Source organism: Protobothrops mucrosquamatus, unplaced genomic scaffold (assembly GCF_001527695.2).
Source record: "Protobothrops mucrosquamatus isolate PMUCROS unplaced genomic scaffold, P.Mucros_1.0 scaffold102, whole genome shotgun sequence".
NCBI lineage: Eukaryota > Metazoa > Chordata > Lepidosauria > Squamata > Viperidae > Protobothrops > Protobothrops mucrosquamatus.
The window spans coordinates 13448-32415 of NW_015386475.1; the positions used below are offsets into that span (position 1 = coordinate 13448).

Genomic DNA, 18968 nt, shown 5'->3' on the forward strand with positions numbered 1-18968 from the left:
AATTCATTAATATGTACAGAGCAATATTCTGAATTTTTGTTTTCCAATAGAAACTATAAACAGCATTTAGGAAAATTACTCTATGCTATGTTGATAACCTGATTGATACATCTGTACTGTAAAACCTTACTAAACAAAAACAACCATGTTTCCAGGTGTTATAGGAGTTATTATCTTCCATGGATTTTACTATGGCAAGTCACAGATCAGAGTAGTTATTCCTCAACTTATGATCATAGCTGACCTTGGAATTAAAATATAAGTCGTGGTCATTAAGCAGGTCATCACGCAATAAACCCAATTTTATATAGTTTTGAGGTGATCATTAAGCAAATTACCATGGTTGTTAAGCAAACTCATTGTCCACAATGGGCATTTTTTACAGAACCAGTAGAAAATGGGTTTCTGGCAACATAAATTGCAGTCATGTTGACTGTTGGAGGGAATGGCACTGTAAGAACTTCAAATCCAGAAGGGGGGGTCTGTCATTACTTCAGTCACTAAGTGACTGGTTGTAAGCCAAGGACTACCTATCTATAGATTAGATACAGAATCTGTGGCAGAAAACCTACGAGCTCTTGTTTTTTTGCAATTACTATTGCCATTTACACCTTCCTCACAGGTTTCCATTTAGTTCAGTATTCCTGGAGTGAAGCAATAAATAGGCTAGGGAAATGATAATATTCTAATGTTCTTACTGATCTTTCTAGTGATTTAGTGCTTTAATAATATGTGAGAAGTGTCGTACTCTTCGGTTACAGAAGAAAGAGAACATTTTAAATGCCCAGAAGAAAAACACATTTGTTACCATCATATCTTTTAATCATGAAAGCAAGACAGATTCCTGCAGACAAGATCCACAGAACTGCTAGTACTAGTATAAAACACAGCTTTTAATTTAAAAATAGTCTAGAGTTTGCCCACCCATATTCCTCATCTAAGTTTCCTACTTCAAAATACTAAAATGCTGAAAAACAGCTTGAGGTAAAATTTAAAGATTCAAATGGAAGATTTTCTCTTAACAATAGCTATATATGCTAGTAACTTGGGAAGTTACTGTCATGAATGAGTTTAAAAGGTATAAAAGATCTGAACATGTAATAAAATTTGGCTCCAGAAAGCAGATTTAGTACATTATTGCGCTTACTTGCCTAAATACATGCGCAAGTGACAATTCAGACTTATCCTGTACATAGCAATTTGGCTTTGAATTAGCTGTTACTTTTCACATTGGAGCCATTAACTTCAGTATTTGCCTGTTTTCCAGATGGTGAATCAAGACTTGACATTCTCCAATGTCCATTCATTAAAGTAACTCGTTGGGTATAAAACAAAATATATGCCTGGGCCTTGCATACTTCTTCCATAGTGCACATGGTGAGCTTGGAATCATTGCAGTGTACCCAGAACCCTAGAACAATGAAAAAATAATAATAAAAATGGTAACATTGATGTTTTCTTCTAAAAGCACAAGATTTATATTTTTATAATTTAAGAATCTATAGTTTATTAAGTATATAACTAACATTGTGCTGAACCAGACCAAAGATTTAAGTAAAGCAGCACTGTGCTCCCATAGTAACCAACCACTTCCATATGAAAGCCACAACAAATTAAATTAATTCAAGCTGTGTAGTGATTTGTAATTACAGATAGGCAACATTCCTAGTGTAATGAAGATACACACACACACACACACACACACACACACCTTTCAAAGTTCTCCAATACAAAAACAGCTGTATCTGAAATAATTATATGAAACAGTTTCTAATATCCAGGGAAAATGGGATTTCATGCAAGGTAGTTCAGCTAAGAGACTGATCTTTCAATGTTATATGCTATAATTTTTTCAGATTTCCAGATTATGAACCTCAAGAATGTAAACATTACTTATAACATAAAAATATCTCCAAAATTGCCATAACCTTATCAATTGCATTTCTCATAAATCCAGTAATCTGTGCATTTCCATATGAATTACCTCCATCTGAATTATAGCAATAGGCAGTGTAGTGTCCTGAACCAAATCCTTTGCCATGATGCATCACAACAGCAGACAAATCATAAATAAAGTAATCTGCCATAAGGGATTTTAGAGATTTTCTGCAACAATAGGGTTCCATGTTTAGTATCTCATCAAAATTGACATGCACACCAATCTTCTCACGATGATTGCGTCCTGACCATCTACAGGAGGAAAAATGAAACTTTTTTTTCTTTTTCATATTTTGAAAGAATTTGTTACTTATTTTACTTTTATAAATTAATTTACTACTAAATAACATAGTAGTCCAATAGTCTAAAAACACTGTGTACTACAGGAAGGAGTATGACTTTTGTTCAGTATCATAGCAATGAATCCAAACTGAGTTATCATCATATCGTCTGTTCAATGCAGGAAAATCAGAACTAGACAGCTGTAACATAGCTAATCAGCCTCTGTTTGAAGATCTCTACTAACACTCTCCACAATGTTGCTACTTAATTTGCCTTCATCTTCAAAATGTTCTTACATTTAAGAAAATTCTTTTAATATTTAAAATACCTTGCAATTTAAGCATAAAAGATCTGCTGGACTTTATTTTTTAGTAAAATTTCTATATATTGAGTTTCTGATTCAGGTCGTTCTTGTTTAATTACTGCCTTGATGAGTGAGCCTTTATAATTATAATGGCAATAAAAACAACTTCACAACCAATTCTTCCATTTGTAACCTTCAATAAAGCAAAGCTGAAATAAGTTCATAAGCTTGTGCTTTCACTCAAGCAACTGCTTTGCTTAATGACTGAGATGCCAGTTCCAATTCTGGTTGCTAAACAAGAACTATCTGTATATGGTTTCCACCTCCAGGGAGCTCCCAATGAAGCTCCCAGTGAGTTGCATAGTATTCCTCTCATCTTCAAACTTTATGGAAAGTCTTCATTTAAGTCCAATTGACAATTTTGCTTTCTCTCATAAATCTACTTGTTTTGGAATGGATAAAATGTTTAAAGTACTTTATATCAGCTGTAATAATTATTACAAAACATTTCTTAATTACTTTCCTAAAGACATTATAGTAATGGGGATGCCATATAGAGAATGTAGCTTAATGACCATTAAAGAAGAAATACTTTATTGAAAAAAAGTAAAAAAGTAAAAAAAAAAAACCCCTCACAAATACAATTTACGTTACCTGAATCGCTTAAGGTGTAACCGCAGAATCTGAGGTAGGTGGCACACCAGAAGCTGCTTCTGTGCCTCTGTGAGTAGAACAGGTTTAGAAGAAAATTTTCTTCGTTTTGCTGTAAGAAAAATAGCCTCCCTCTAATTTATAGCAGATCACATCATAAAATTAGATTAATACCCTTTAATATGTGCATAATATACATGATAAAAATACAAATGAGGCATTCTAGAACTATCCCAAAATACAGTAACAGAATTTTTGTGGATACCAAGTTAAATTAGAAAGAAGTAATCACTTTAGAACTATCATAAAAATACATTTTGATTGGTAGAACAGTCAAGATACAATTTAGATTGCAGTATATATTCATTGGTAAACATGCAAAATGTAATAAATAGCCACTTGTGCTAATGATGTAAGCACAAAGTTTGTTTTACATTCTGTTAAAATATTTCACATAAGTAACATTTTTTTTAAAATAACCCTATTAGTTGGTTAACATCATATATGAAAATCAGATCCCTGAGTACATACAGTCTTTACTCACTGTTGCACTGGTTACAGGCATATATCTTCCCTTCTAAAGCTTCAGTTTCTGTAAATTTGGCCAACATCTCTGTCAACAAGCATGGATACTGACAGGTTGTCTCTCTCCCATTGCAGTGGTATCTTTCAGGAAATTCCAATGACAAGTCCCAGAAAGGCTCTACAGTATTTGATTTGTTGTCACATGCAAGGCATGTTACCTGTCAATACAAACCATCAGTTAATCTGAATTTCCAGTTCTACATGTTTCCCCAAAAATAAGATCTATCCAAAAATAAGCCCTAGTTTGATTTTTACATCTGCGCCTAATATAAGCCCTACACCCAAAATAAGACCTAGGTTTGGGGCAAGGCACACGTGTAAAATTCAAGCTGGGGTGGGGGTGGGGGGTAGAGATGACCTATGCACCCTGCACCCACTTACCTTAGGACCCCTGTAGCCAGGCCTCCCGTGCCCCAACACCTGTCACACTGCTGTCCGAGTTCTTTTGCGGCTACTTGCGGCCGGCTGCATGTGGCGCATCATGCTGGTGCCGCTGCTCGTGCTGCCACAGCACAAGCCATGTAGCCTCCTACCACGAACGGTGGCACCGGCACGATGTGCTATGTGGCTTCCTGCTACGAGCAGCCGCAGAACTCAGGCGGCACAACAGATATCAGGGCGTGGGAGGCCTCGCCACGGCGATCTTAAGGTAAGCAGGTAAGACATCCCCCGAAAATAAGACCTGGCACCTCTTTTGGAGGCAAAAAAAATATAAGACCGGTCTTATTTTCTGGGAAACACGGTATATTTGAATAAACGATGCAAAGACAAATTACTTGTTTTCTCTCTCATCTTGTAGGATCTTCATCCTTAATTTTAAATGGATCCACTGACATTTAAAGATTAAATCAAAATTGGAAACTATAACTAACTTTTCCCTCAAAGGGAAGGGTTAATTATATTATAGCAAAGTACAGTTTTATAGAAGAAATCATATAATGTCATACAAGTGTATATCTTAAAATTATAAAAACTTTGTAGAAAAAGCCCAGTTGTCATGGTTCCGACAGAGACAAATAAAGCAGAACTCCGAGGCTTGCAAGTTCCTCAAAGAACATGTTTATTGATACAAAGTATCGGCACGTCAAAAGTGAAACCAAGTCTGAATAGACACGTAACAATCCCCAATACAAAGTTAAGAAATCCCACCCCTAAAGCTATGCAAGCTATTATATTGCCCAATACATCTTCTTGGCGGGCTTTCCACGAAACACCCAGCCTACAGTCCCGGGAGCAGCCGATGACCTTGGTTCCCATGGGAGAAAATCTGTTTAGACTAGCGAAGCACCTGATAAACCCCCCTCCCTTTGTGCTATGTGTCAACTGAAAATGAGTACAGATCTGGGAGTCTTCAAATAAGCAAAGTATATTTGGATCGGCACATTTCACTAAGTTTCCAATTCATACAAGCCCAGAAAAGTTACAACAAAGATATTATGGATGGATGGGCTGCATACAATATTTAATTGTATTTCACTGTAGGAAATTTGTATAAAACAAAACACTTTTTTTTAGCCCCAAAGGCTTACTGATTTAAAAGCTTTAATCTCTAAATAAATGCTACAGTGTGCATAAATATACAGGAAAGACCAATGAAGAATAAATTAACTGAAATTAAGATGACAAAGAATACAGTACAGTCTGACCTATTTGGATATTTGTACAGTATAAATATTTGAATTTAAAGAGAACAAATTGCTTTAGATCCAGCGTGGGTACTTTATTCTACCTACTAGCAGCTCCTTAACATTATTCTCTTCCTAAGCTTGCATGGTAGACTCATGGCTTAGGAAATAGTGGCATTCAGGAGATCTTATGGAAAGTATAATCGCATGTTGGCTCCCTTTCATCATATATTTCCCTGAGATATGCAAGCCCAGAAAAGACATAGACTTTTTACTAATGATTGATGAAGCAGGATCCAAAGCACATGGTCCATTTTTTATCTCAATACTCTTATATTTCTTCTCTGAAGTACAGTATACAACTAAAATCTTATAGGAAATATAAAGAATGTTGCTACAGTAATATATTTGCTATCATATGTATTATGAATTATTTCTCTTCTCCCTTCAAATAAAAAAATTCAAGGCCTGCAAAGTGAGGCTGAGCAATCTAATTTCAAGCTCATATTGAAAAATCCTAGTTTTAACCACTGATTTTAGAAATGATTTTGTTTAACAATTTAGCTTAAGCAGACCACCAACTAAAACTGCAACTTTGCTTAACACATAAGCTATCTTGTCTTTGCAACTGTGAAGAATTATAGTTGTGGTTTGCAATTCTCTTCATCCATGATCCCAGGGTCCTTCTTGTATGACGAAACAACAGAGATGGGTGGCTCAGCATATGCTATTACTTGGAAATATCTGTGGGAATCTCCATATAAATGTCATCAAACGCCCTTGTTTCCAAATTTGTGCAAACATACCATCAGGGGACTATACTAATTTTCAAACACTTGTAAATATCTCAGAATTTGCATATCATGACCAGAGACTGCTTGCAGATCAACAGTGAGGGATTTTTACAATTGTAGAACTCTGTTTCTGGACTCAAGGAGTATGTAAATGAAGACCCATGCTCACCTAAGTGAGAATCTGTCACCTGAGTATAAAATGAAGTCTTCCCTCATTAGGAGCAGACATAGTGCAGATCCTTTAAAAGCAAACTTTCCAACCACAAAATAATTATCCAATCATAGCTACCACAATAAGGCATTACTCTCTCTCTCTGTCCAACCCACCTCACAGGGGTGTTGTGGAGAAAATAGGAGGAAGGAGTATTATGTATATTTTCTGCTTTGAGTCATTTATAAAAATAATTGCAATGAGATAATCTAATCAATCTAATTAATGGGATAACAATCTAATCAATCTAACAAAGAAATAAGGATAAATTACATGCACACAGAGCATTAATGACATTCAGAAGTAAAATATACTTGGATAACAGAAGATGTTCTAACAAGCTATCTGAATTGGAATTCCAGAGCAGTTGATGGAATTCCAGAGTAGTTCCATCAAAGAAAGTAGAGATCTTTTGGAGTAATTGAATTGTGAATCAAAGTGCTGGAAGCTTGACAAGATCGATTTTAGAAACAGATTCAAAGGAGCACATTGTTTAAATTACATTGTTATATTATATAAAAAGTAAGAAAAAATACAACAGCCTCATACTTATACCATTGCAAAAAAATTCAGGATGATTCCATTAGAACCTTTTTTAATTAACACATTTTTTATTAAAATGCATACATGTTTGTGAACTGCAATTCACTTCATCAGATGCAAGTGAGCAGCTTTCATCAGATGTAAGTGAGCTACAGCTCACAAAAGCTTAAGCTAAGCTAAGCTAAAGTTGTTTAGTTGGAAAAGGTGGTACTATCATAGACAAACACAGCTCTAACAGGATTAAACACCCATTCTGCGGCTAAATGGAAATAATTTTTCATTTAACCAAGCTCTTAAATTATGGAAATGCTGTTGCTTATTTTTACTTGTTCTGCTGAATTTATTTTACTTTTGAAATTACCTCAAGATCTTTACTAAGGAACAAGTATTTTTTATATTTGTTAAAATACAGGTAATCCTCAACTTCCAACAATTCATTTAGTGACCATTCAAAGTTACAAAGGCTTATGACCATTGTAGCATCCCCACGGTCACGTGATCAAACTTCAGACACTTGGCAACTGACTCATATTTATGAAAGTTGCAATGTCCTGGGGTGATGTGATCACCTTTTGCGAACTTCTGACAAGCAAAGTCAATGGGGAAGCCAGATTCATTTAACAATCGTGTTACTAATTTAACAACTGCAGTGATTCATTTAACAATGGTGGCAAGAAAGGTCGTAAAATGGGGCAAAATTCACTTAATAACAGTTTCATTTAGTAACATAAATTTTGGGGTCAGTTGTGGTCATAAATTGAGAACTACTTGTAGTTCTAAAGTTTCATCTACAGGGAATCCCTGTGCAATGTAAATAAAATTAAAATTCAGTTCTGTTATTAAATATAACAACTTTAAAAGCAGAAAAGCCTTCAAACAGTGAAGGCCATAAAAAGATTAACTTAAAATCTTTTGTCTTTGTACCAGGAGAAATTCTGGATTGATGCCAGTTATACTTTCTTGTGACTCTCAGAGTAAGAGTATTGTCACAAGTAATGTCTTCTTTTTAAACACATTCTGCTTGTGTACCAATAGAAGTCTGTGTAACTATGACTTTACACTATCATAATATGCTGGCAGAACCATAAGAAACAAGACAATTCTTAATTTAAGAAATAAGTGATATAGCAGGCAGGGACTGAAGCCTGCTTGAAACAGTACAAAATATTGCTTACTCAAAATACAATACTAAGTTGGATTCTGATTTAATATAAAACAGTAAGGAAGCTGAGTCTGCAATCTTATACTACACTGAATTTTCCATCACTCATTCACTGAATAATCTTATTCTAAAGTATTTACCTGACTTAAAAGCTGTCCATGAAAAATAGTGTTGACCACATTCAAAACTTTTTTAATGAGTTTCCTTTGAGAAGCTGGAATGAGGGTCGGACTTTTTGCTCTAACTGTCTCCAATTCTTGTTGGACTTTATCCAAAAGTTCACAAAGAAATTCCTGAGCATCTTGTTGGGCATAACCATGGAAGGCTGGGATTAGTCTCCACACAGAATGGAGCATGGCAAAAGGAGACACCAATGCCCACTTGCCAGACCACATAACTTGAAACAAAGTATGTAATTCATGACAAAGAGAAATGTACTTTGAACTTGGTTCCTTGGGCTGAATAAGTTCCATATTTCTATTACTTGATCCACCACCACTTAAACCAGATGATGTACTAAATCGCCTTGCAGAAAATGTCTGGTGCTTAACAAAGGTTTTGTGTTCTTGAACATCAAAGGTAGCAGACAGAGGCTGCTTTGTAGATGATCTTGTTTTGCCACTGGCTCCAATTGCTAACAACTCTTGTGTTTGGTTTAAATCAAGCTTTAAAAAACATTCCCTAAATATGAACAAATGACTCAATACCTGAAGAATAGAGTTCATATAGCAAGTATTTCCCAAGTTTCGTAGTCCTGTCACACCAGGAGTCATAGTAGATCTTCGTTTGGCTGGAGAGTCATTAATTTTTTTTAACTTTGCATCATCTGAGGTAGCTGTTACTTTCAGCTCTATATCAGAGCCCAAACTTTGTGGCATTTTTAGTGCACAGACTGAAGATTCTTTGTTTTGTTTTTGCAAGCGAAAGCTTTTCCTTGGTGGTATTTTTTCCATTTCCTCCTTCAATTGACGTTTCCGCTCTTCTCTTTTCTTCCTAGCATTGACTCGTCTTTCTTCTGCCTGTTCACACAGCTTATCTTCTTCTAAAATCCTTTTCCCAGTTGGTGTTAGTTCAAACCAAGTTCTAAATACTTTGCCCATTAATGCATGCCTCCTGTGCCACAGGGCTGTGAACATACGGTCTTGACTTCGAAGCAAAGCTTGAGCATTATTATGTGAAAGATCATCGCTTATGCCCATAGATCGCAGAATCCTACCACTCCGAGTAGTACAGTCATAATTCTGGCTCTTGATTGCACTTAATATACTTCGTAAAAGTTTTATGTCACCAGTTGCGTTATCATTAAGAACATAATCATCACAAAGGTAGCAAAAAATGTACAGCTCATTTACTTCCAATGCTACTGGATGATTGCTTTCCTGAAAGTGCTTTAGTGCATGTTCTTCAATATATCTTCCACAAGCAACATGAGAGCAACTGAGACAGGCCCATACAGATTCTGTAGTATTGCATACCATACAATGCCATTTGTGAGGATTCACAATTGAATGGTCCTGGGCAAGCCGCAGTCGGCCTACATGCTTACATTTATCCATTGTCAATCTCACAATGTTGAGAATATACTATAGAAATTCATCAGCCCAACAGTTTCTTAGGTTTTGCATTTTCGCCTGAAAATGAGGGGAAAAAATAGATTTCATTATGCTTTTAGTATCACGCCACAAAAAATGAAACGATTAAGACTCTCAGATCAATAACACAATGAAAGTAAGATATATGTATATATATATTCATAATTGTCTCTAGGAAGCTATGTAAAAACATCCAAATTTGAAGTACTGTTTCATGTTCAAAAAAATTATTTTGATCCTGTTCTGTCCATTCTGAAAACAGCACTCTTTGTCCCACACACAGAGATTTAAATCACAATGACTAAAATCAACTCCACTTAGAACTGTCTTTAAAGAAAAGAGAACACACAATGTATATTTATAATGACTGACATACTGTGGCCCAATTTTTAGTCATTAGGGATCTTAGTGTAACGTATCACAGACACACACACACACACACACACACACACACAGAGAGAGAGAGAGAGACAGACAGACAGACAGAGACAGAGAGACAGAGAGAGATCCAATAATTAGGAATCCTTATTGCTCTTATGCTGGAGGTCAACCTTATATCCTGAAATGGCAGCTATTACATGAGAGGTTTTAAAAAATTAGTATGGGATAACTCACAAGACTTTATGTAAAATTCTTAAAATAAAGATCTTAAAATAAAGGTCTGTTAAATTAGTACAGGTAAAAGATTATAAAGAAGAGGAGGAAGAAAGTATTTTTGAAAAGAAAAATGACAATAAGGCAACTCTGTTCTTTTATTTGTCTCCATAGCTTTTCAGTATAAACTGCCACAATCACAGAAACTACTTCAAATCATTTATACCAGGGGTCCCCAACCCCTGGTCTGTGGACCAGTACCGGACCGTGGCATGCCAGTAACTGGGCCGCACAAACAAGTGAAACCCCATCCACGAGATGCAGGCAGTACATGAAACCATGCCCCCTCCGGTCTGCAGAAAAACCTCTTTCCACGGAACCAGTCCCTGGTGCCCAAAAAGTTGGGGACCTCTGATTTATACAAAGGTTCCTACAGCTAGAAAAAACAACCTGCTGTTATTTGTTAGCCAAGGATCCTTCATGATCTGTCTGTCTGTCTGTCTGTCTGTCTATTTATATAACCCATGAGTTCAAAAACAATCTCATATCTTGCAGTATATAATTTACAAAAAGAAAATGATACAGGTAGTCCTCGACTTACGACCACAATTGAACCCAAAATTTCTGTTAAGTAAGACATTTGTTAAGTGAGTTTTGCCCCATTTTACGACCTTTCTTGCCACATTTGTTAAGTGAATCATTGCAGTTGATAAGTTGGTAACCCAGTTGTTAAATGAATCTGGCTTCCCCACTGACTTTGCTTGTCAGAAAGTCGCAAAAGGAGATCACATGACCCATGGACACTGCAACCATCATAAATATGGGTCAGTTGCCAAGCACTTGAATTTTGAACACAAGATCATGGGAATACTTAATAGTCGTAAGTGTGAAAAACAATCTTTTTCAGTGCCGTTGTAACTTTGAACAGTCACTGAACGAACTGTTGTAAGTCGAGGAATACATGTATATTACAGGATAATTTCAGGAAGGTAAAGTGATAAGGATTCATTAATTTGAATACTTAATCTAGCTTTTTTTCTAGGTTTAAAGATATTTGTTATATAAAGAGGTATTTGGTACAAGAGACAATTGTTGAAGATGGTCTGCTAACAAATAATGATAATAGGACACTTTATTTCTTGCAATACAACTAACAATACCAAAAACTCTAGAGCTATAATCAAAGCCAACTTACTGCCTTGTTCAGGACATGTGAAACTTTAATATGCTAGTTAGAACCTTAAATATTTCAATTTAATTGTAGGGAAGGTCTTCCAATTACATAATGATTTTAAAAAATAATGAAAATGTTTTCCTTTAAGTAGAAATACATATTCCCTCTTAGTCTTTATTTAACAAAAATGCAATCAGTGTACCAACATGATTAGATTCATAATCTAAAAATATTTTATAGTAGTAAAACAGATTCTAAACTCACTATCAATTATTTATTAGATGCTGCAACTGTTATCAATATTAATCAGTATTTGTTTCATATCACTTCTACATTAAAAATCATTTTACCAATTAAATGGCTAACAAGCTAGTCGAGTACTTTCTTGATCACTGGTAGTTAATAAAGCTAACATATAAAAGGCTGCAACAATTACAAGAATAAAATGCCAGAAAAGAAAATTACTAGTTTATTCTTTATTATATATATGCTGTTTGTTGTACTGTGTATAGTTATCACAAAGAGATGCAGCATAGGGGATTTGTCTAAATAAGAAGTATGTGTAAATATGCAATTTCAGCCTCATTCAAGCAATGAGGCTACATGGAACACTGAAAACTTAATATCTTCTAACAGATAAAAAGCAAACAATCAAACAGTCCTCCATAGCCCATCCATTGTGACCCAATCTTCATTCTCTCTCTAAAGCAATTCAGAAATGCTTGATAACTTCTGTAAAATTCTTCCAAATAGATATTTTTCTTTCCTATCCCTCAGTGCACAGATGCATTACGAACAGGTGAACTTCAATTACAACAGTAACCCAGTTAATAAACACAGTGTTATTAAATGAGGTACAGGCCACCAAGAAGTCTTTCAATGATTAGATCAGACCTACTTGGGTATAGATTTGGGACAAGTTTTGCTATTTTCATTCACCCCAAAATATGCTAGCATGTTTCAACAGTTATAGCTAGACTGAAATTTGGATTCAAATTCTAGCCTATCAGGAAGATCACTGGATGAATCTGAGCCAGCAACTTCCTTAATTTGACATACCACACAGGATTGTTATAAGGATAAAGCTAAAAAGAAGATATATGCATTGGGTAGGGGAATCCGTGAAAAAAATGAATAATTATGGTAGCCCAGTGAATACTATGCCACAATATTTTTGCAGATTCAAGACAGTAACTAAAATTTCTTTCAACATCAACAGTCCATTGTCTTTATCCAAACTGATATAGGTAGGTAGTCCTTCTTACTGACTATTCATTCAGTGACCATTTGAACTTATGAAAACAGAGACTTACAACTGGACTTCAAAGTTGTAGCTATCACATCATCGTGATTCAGATGCTTGGGAACCATTGATAATAGTTGCAGCATCCCATGATCACCATTTACAGTTGGTTTCTGACGAGGAAAGTCAATGGGGAAGTTGGCAGGAAGTAGCAAGTTGTGACATGTAACACTGCACTTAACCAACAATTCATTTAACAACTGCAACCAACAGAACTAGTATCATAAGGTCATGTGATGTTGCATTTAACAACCAGTCCCTATTGTAATCAGTAAGAACTATCTGTACTGCAATTTTCCTGTTTTCAGGTCATCTGAAAGCCACAATTACAACTTCCGTTAGGTACTAAGAACAGTCTGTTAATGGGAAAGGATGTCAATACAAATTGTGTTTCAATGCTCATTAAAAGAGTACTTTGGTAAGAGTTTTGTACATCAAGCTGTGGATTCTTTAATTGTTGTGTACTAATTAAATCATAAAGTTGACTTCTTAATCAAAAGTGAACAAAAATGTTTTGCCTACAGTTCACAGTGGCAAGTACACTGCAGACCAACACACTTTCTATGATAGAGAAATCTAAGAGAACTAGAACCTTAATTAAACATTACCATTTAGGTGCTCCAGCTTAGGTTTCAGCCAGTTTATTCCATACCACCTGCCCAATTTCTCATTATATCCTTTCTCATATTTCCCATAATCATTCAGCTATTCAGTGTTTTTTTCAGCTATTCTTTGTTTTGCTTTTTTACTTTTGCAAATATCAAGATTCCCCTAAGTCTGCTGATACTGGTGCTTCAGTAGTACACAATGAAACTTGACTTCATACAAACTTTATTCCCAAGAATCAAAACTATTTCTTAATATAAGTATATTAAGTCCTTGACTTATGATCAGATGTTCAGCTACTATTCAAAGCTATGAAGCTAAAGGACTTACTACCTTTTTGCCCTGTGGTCATATGATCAGAATTCAGGCACTTGGCAGCCTACCCACACTTACAACTGCAGGGTACTTTCTTTTAGCCATTTGGCTCCCTATATTCTGCAGCCTCTTACCCTGACCTTTTCTATCCCACTGCTGACAAAGCATGCCTGGTTTGGCCCTTTGCGAGGCAACTGCTGGCTCTGCAAGGCTTTCTTCCAAGGTCGTGCATGGAGATTTCCTACGTGAGACATGGGGAAGATGGCTCACATGGTTTCTTTGTGAAGGGCCAACATGGGAATGCCTCATCAGCAATGGAAGCAAGAAAATATCAAAGGTCAGCTGAGGCAGCAGGAGACTTGGAGTGCAGGTAGCAAGGACAGGTAAAGCTGGGACTGGGCTGGAGCATTTCCCAGGATGCTGAGGCTTGGAGATGCACTGTTGGAGGTTCCCAGGACTCTGAGGCTTTGGGTCGTGCTGTTGGAGCTTCCTGTGGTACAGCAGCTTTGTCATGAAGGTATGGGCCTCCATTTACCCAGCCCTGCTATTTTGCTGGATAATACAGAATGCATTCCAATTCCAGAAATAATGAGATACTTAAAAAATATACTATTTCATTCTGAGACAATCTAATTGCAACCACACACTGAGCAGTTAGCAGAGTTGTTAGTTTACATTACTTCACAGCAGCTACTGGAGGAGATATATGCAGAATAAATGATCAAATCCTACTGGTTTATTTATCTTAAATCTTATCTTTTGTAAGGTTTGCTCATTTTAATAAATGTTATCTGCAGAAAATTATATATAAAAACAAAGCATTTAGATACATACTTTAAGATCATTTGTCATATTTACAAATAATATAATCCTAATTGAGAACAGGAAAATGAATGTTCCCTTTACTTTCCATTGTATATTGACTATTAATCTTGTATCTCATCTGTGTTAGCCATCAAATAAATGCCAGAAGTTCCTCTTAATCAATATGTCAACTTTCAAAACAAAGATTCATGAGGAAGACAGTGTTTCCAGAAAAAAGGCAGCCAATCTAATATCCAACTACAATTCTTTCTAGACTAATTTTTAGACATTTCCAGCAGTACAAACATATTTTAACTGCTGCAACTACTTTCTCCAGAATGTATTTCTATTGCTCTGCCAGCAGAAACCTTAATCGTTCATAACTCTTCTTTCTTTCATTCTCTTTCTTTCTGGTAAGATATAGCTAATCCCTAAAATGAAACACCGTGATTGGATTCATTCATCCTGTTATACTCTGGGTTGTTGAATAAACTCCATATTTGCTGGCTTTCCAGAATACAGCGCGATGTATAAACCACACATGAGAAAGTTCTAAACACTTCCTTATTAGCCAACCATTTCAGTAGCCGAAAACGGCTTTTAGCCTATAAAGTTCAAAACCTCTGTATTACTGCGGGGCGGGGGGGGGAGAGAGGAGAGAGAAGAGAGCGACAATGAAAAAGAGAATTACGAGAGTGGGTTAGTAGAAGACAGGTAGAAAAATTAACCCGCTCAAAATTCCGGGCTCTTCCCAAGTCAGTATCGGCGCTTCCAGATTTCGCCTTGTTCCTCCACACCTCGGAGGCAAAACTGTATTTAGGCGAAGGCGGCTTTCCCGGACCAGCGGGAGAGGGAGTTCCTCGCCCAGCTTCTTCGAGGAGGTCAACACCGAGCTCTGGGACCGGGATCGGGCTGCCCGAAAGATGGGTAGGGTCAAAGGTCAGTGGGAAGTAACGGGCATCCCCTACCTCCTTCCCGCCCCCCGCTTGCACCACGGCTGCCCCCACTGGGACCCCCGCTACCGCCAGGAAAACGGAGACACGCCAAAGTCCGCCAGCTCTCACCCGACCGGCCCGAGTCATGTCGGTGGCCGAAGCCACTCAGCTTCTCGGTCCGTCGCGCAACCGCCGACCTCGCAAGACACCCTCGCTAGGAGCCGCCATCTTAAGAGCCTCGGGTTCTGGGGTGCTCAAGCCCCGCCCCCTCGGCGCGTCAAGCCGCGCTCCCTCGGGCAGCTTCTCTGCTGCGGGGATTCCTCGTGTGAGTGGCGCAAGTCATGCGTGCACTGGAGGTGGGCAGAATTGCTGTTGGTGCACTTGTCACGATAGGAGCTTTCCGCGTCTCTCGAGTCGTGTTTCCTCTCTGCGATAGTCTTGGGTACCTGAACTATGGTCTACTGTACTCATATCAGTTACCAGGATTCACATAGTGTAGCACGCTGGACCGGAGCGGAACCACAATCGAGAACTGGAAAATGAGCTGAATCGCAAACTAACCGGCCATTTTTTAAAGTCTTTTAGCTGATAAGCACAGCGACAGTCTTTATTTTAGGGAGGGTGGGGGGCTGGGAGGGGTGTTAGGAATGATGTAGCAGCTTGTTCAATAAACTAGCGCCTGGTTTAGCTAATTTGCCAAGCCAAATAAAGTGGAGCCTACTTAACGTTTAGATGGAGAGCATCAGACAATATCTGGGAAAATGGGAAGAGGTTGGGACAGTGGAACAAATCCACACAGACAGTGCGACTCTGAAAGATTTGCTCCCATGAAGGATTTGTTCTTGTATAGAATGTAAGTTTACATACTGTATATTATAATGTAGTTGTTTGCTCTTCAAGAGTGTGGTTTGTGAACCCAACTATTGTAGATAATACACCACAGTACTTAAAACTATTTGTTTAATGACCATTCAAAGTTACAACCGCATTGAAAAAAGTGACCTGTGACCATTTTTCACACTTATGATCATTGCAGCAACTCCATGGTCATGTGATCAAAATTCTGATGCTTGGCACCTGGTACATATTTATGATAGTTGCAATGTCCTGGAGTCATGATCACTATTTGTGACTTTTGACGAGAAAAGTCAATGGGGAAACCAGAGTCACTTAACAACAATTGCAATGATTCACTTAACAACTATGCTAAGAAAGGTTGTAAAATGGGAGAAAACTCTTAACACTTAACAACTGCCTTGCTTAGCAACATAAATTTTGGCCTCACGTATCATAATTCGAGGACTATCTATATAAGGTTTAGTGTTTTGTGTGAATTCTGCCTAGTATGCTTTATTCAGTAAAGTGTGGCTGGGTTCTGTTAAGTTATGACTTTGTTCTGTGTAAAGCAGGCATGTCAAACTCGTGACATCATGTGACGTCGCGCGAAGTATCACAACTTTTTCCCCATTGCAGGCAATGGGGTGGGCGCGGTTTTGGTGTGACGCATCCGGCCCGTGGGCCGGCAGTTTGACATGCCTGGTGTAAAGACAACTGCCTTACAACCAGCTCATCCTATTTGCTGAGTGGTACCAAAAAGATGCAGCAGATTCTGTAACTACAATAGCAGGTTCTGGTTGCTGAAATTCTGTGGTAGCATAGTGGTGGTATTGACTGCTGGCATGCAGCTGATTAATGCTATGTTGATCTTTCCTGCTATGGTGCAGAAAGATGATCTCTAGCAAAAAGAGTCATAATTATGTCACTGTGTTAAGCATATGTTAAGCCTGGTGGTGCAGTGGTTAGTATACAGTATTGCAGGCTAACTCTGCCCACTACTATCCTGACCTTCTCAAGATTAACTCAGCCTTCCATCCTTTCTAGGTCGATAAAATGAGGACCCAGATTATTGGGGGCAATATGTTGCCATTGTACAGAGTGTGCTGTAAACCACTATGGAATGGTTTATAAATCTAAGTGCTGTTGCTATTAAGGATACATGATTTATTTGTTGTTTTGGTAGAGCACAGTGTTTCAGACACTAATATATTGTACAATCTTTTAACATTTTTCAATTCCCATTAAGAATGTCCTATAAATAAGTGACTCAAAAATAATGCTCTTTGTTTTAAATGAGTTTACTTACATGATAAAATATTAGAATATAGATTAACCTCCCAATAAAATTAAAATTAAAGTAAAGCTGTATATAATGTAATGAGAAACATGAAGAAGAAAGAAATTGTAAAATAACTGAAAAATCTGAAGATGAGAAAAATGCATATAAGAGGAAGACTGATATAAAATATATGTGTATGAAAAAATAGGATTAAAAATAGTAGACATGGCTAACATTACAAGAGACACAGAAAATCCAGAATAATTTTGATGATTTTTTTTTTAAATTAGAAATAAGTGAAGGGAGTTAAACAAAGAACCTCCAGCAAAGTGAGTGGAATAAAAAATACAAGTAATGAAATGAGGGGAAAATGAAATGTTGAAAGAAACATTTTATAGATCTGTATGGAAATAATACTGTATATGGAAAAATGAAAATGAAATAAATGTATAAATGTTAATGTCCAAGAAAAAATGCTGTGATAACAGTGAAAAATTGCAAGGCTACAGATACACAGAGTGTAACAAAAGAAGTGAATTTGGGCCTACTTAGTGGAAGAATGCATGATTTCCCTGTGTAAGGGGAAAGTAATTATAAGTAATTTAGTATGCTAAGTCTGGAAAGGTATGTGGCAAAAATATCATTGAAAGAGGACAAAAAATAATAGCAACATTTGAGAAGTATGATATGGCTTTATGTTGACACAGGTCTATTATAGGTTAGATTTTTGCTGTTTAGTAAGACATTGAGAAATGTATAATGTGAGAAAAAAATTGAGAAAAGTTTATTGTTTAATGTGAGAAAAGTTTATTCCTTATTGGTTCAAAGAAAAAGTAATGGAATGTTTTTTGAAATATGGAAAGAAGGAATTGGAAGAAGATGGAAGAAAAATATGCATGGTTATAAATTAGATGGCTTAGGATTGAGCGGGAAATAGGCCAGGGATGGGTAATAACTTCTTTACTTTTAATAGAGGGAGCACGATAGCTCGGATTAAAGACACTGAGCTTGTCAGCCTGGATTTGAGATCTGAGCACCTCACAATGGTGAGCTCCCATTTCTGCCCCAGTTCCTAGCAGTCTGAAAGCATGCAAAAGTGAGTAGATAAATATGTACCACTTTAGTGGGAAGATACCGTATTTTTCCGTGTATAAGACGCTATTTTTTCTTGCAAACATCCTGTTCAAAAATCAGGTGCGTCTTATACAAGTGCAGCATTTTATACATGGAAAAATAATGGTAACCTCCGCAGCCCAGGGCATGCCTGTATGGGTTGCCATGCCACCTAGTGCAGGTGTCAAGCCACTGTGGGCTTGCCACTAATGGGAGGGGAGAGGGGGAAAGATCATTCCCTGGCCGAATTTCTGGGTTTGCCAGCTCAGCTGTTTGGTGCTGCGCTGAACAGCTGATCGGCACGGAGAAACTCGCATGCCA

At 37.1% G+C, this 18968-nt stretch overlaps 1 protein-coding gene across 2 annotated transcripts; it reads right to left on the reverse strand.

Moving 5' to 3' along the window:
• Positions 1 to 532: 532 nt before the first annotated feature.
• USP44 (ubiquitin specific peptidase 44) lies at positions 533 to 15667 on the reverse strand. 2 transcript variants are annotated; one of them, XM_015812631.1, is made up of 6 exons: positions 15548 to 15667; positions 8236 to 9726; positions 3720 to 3918; positions 3179 to 3245; positions 1985 to 2190; positions 533 to 1411 (listed from the first exon to the last, which is right to left on the reverse strand). In XM_015812631.1, the coding sequence occupies exons 2-6, from the start codon at positions 9649 to 9651 to the stop codon at positions 1212 to 1214; spliced, it is 2088 nt and encodes a 695-aa protein (XP_015668117.1). In that variant the 5' UTR covers positions 9652 to 9726; positions 15548 to 15667; the 3' UTR covers positions 533 to 1211. The 2 variants fall into 2 exon arrangements, with proteins under 2 accessions (XP_015668117.1, XP_015668116.1); XM_015812630.1 differs by having other exon boundaries at positions 3179 to 3287.
• Positions 15668 to 18968: the final 3301 nt, after the last annotated feature.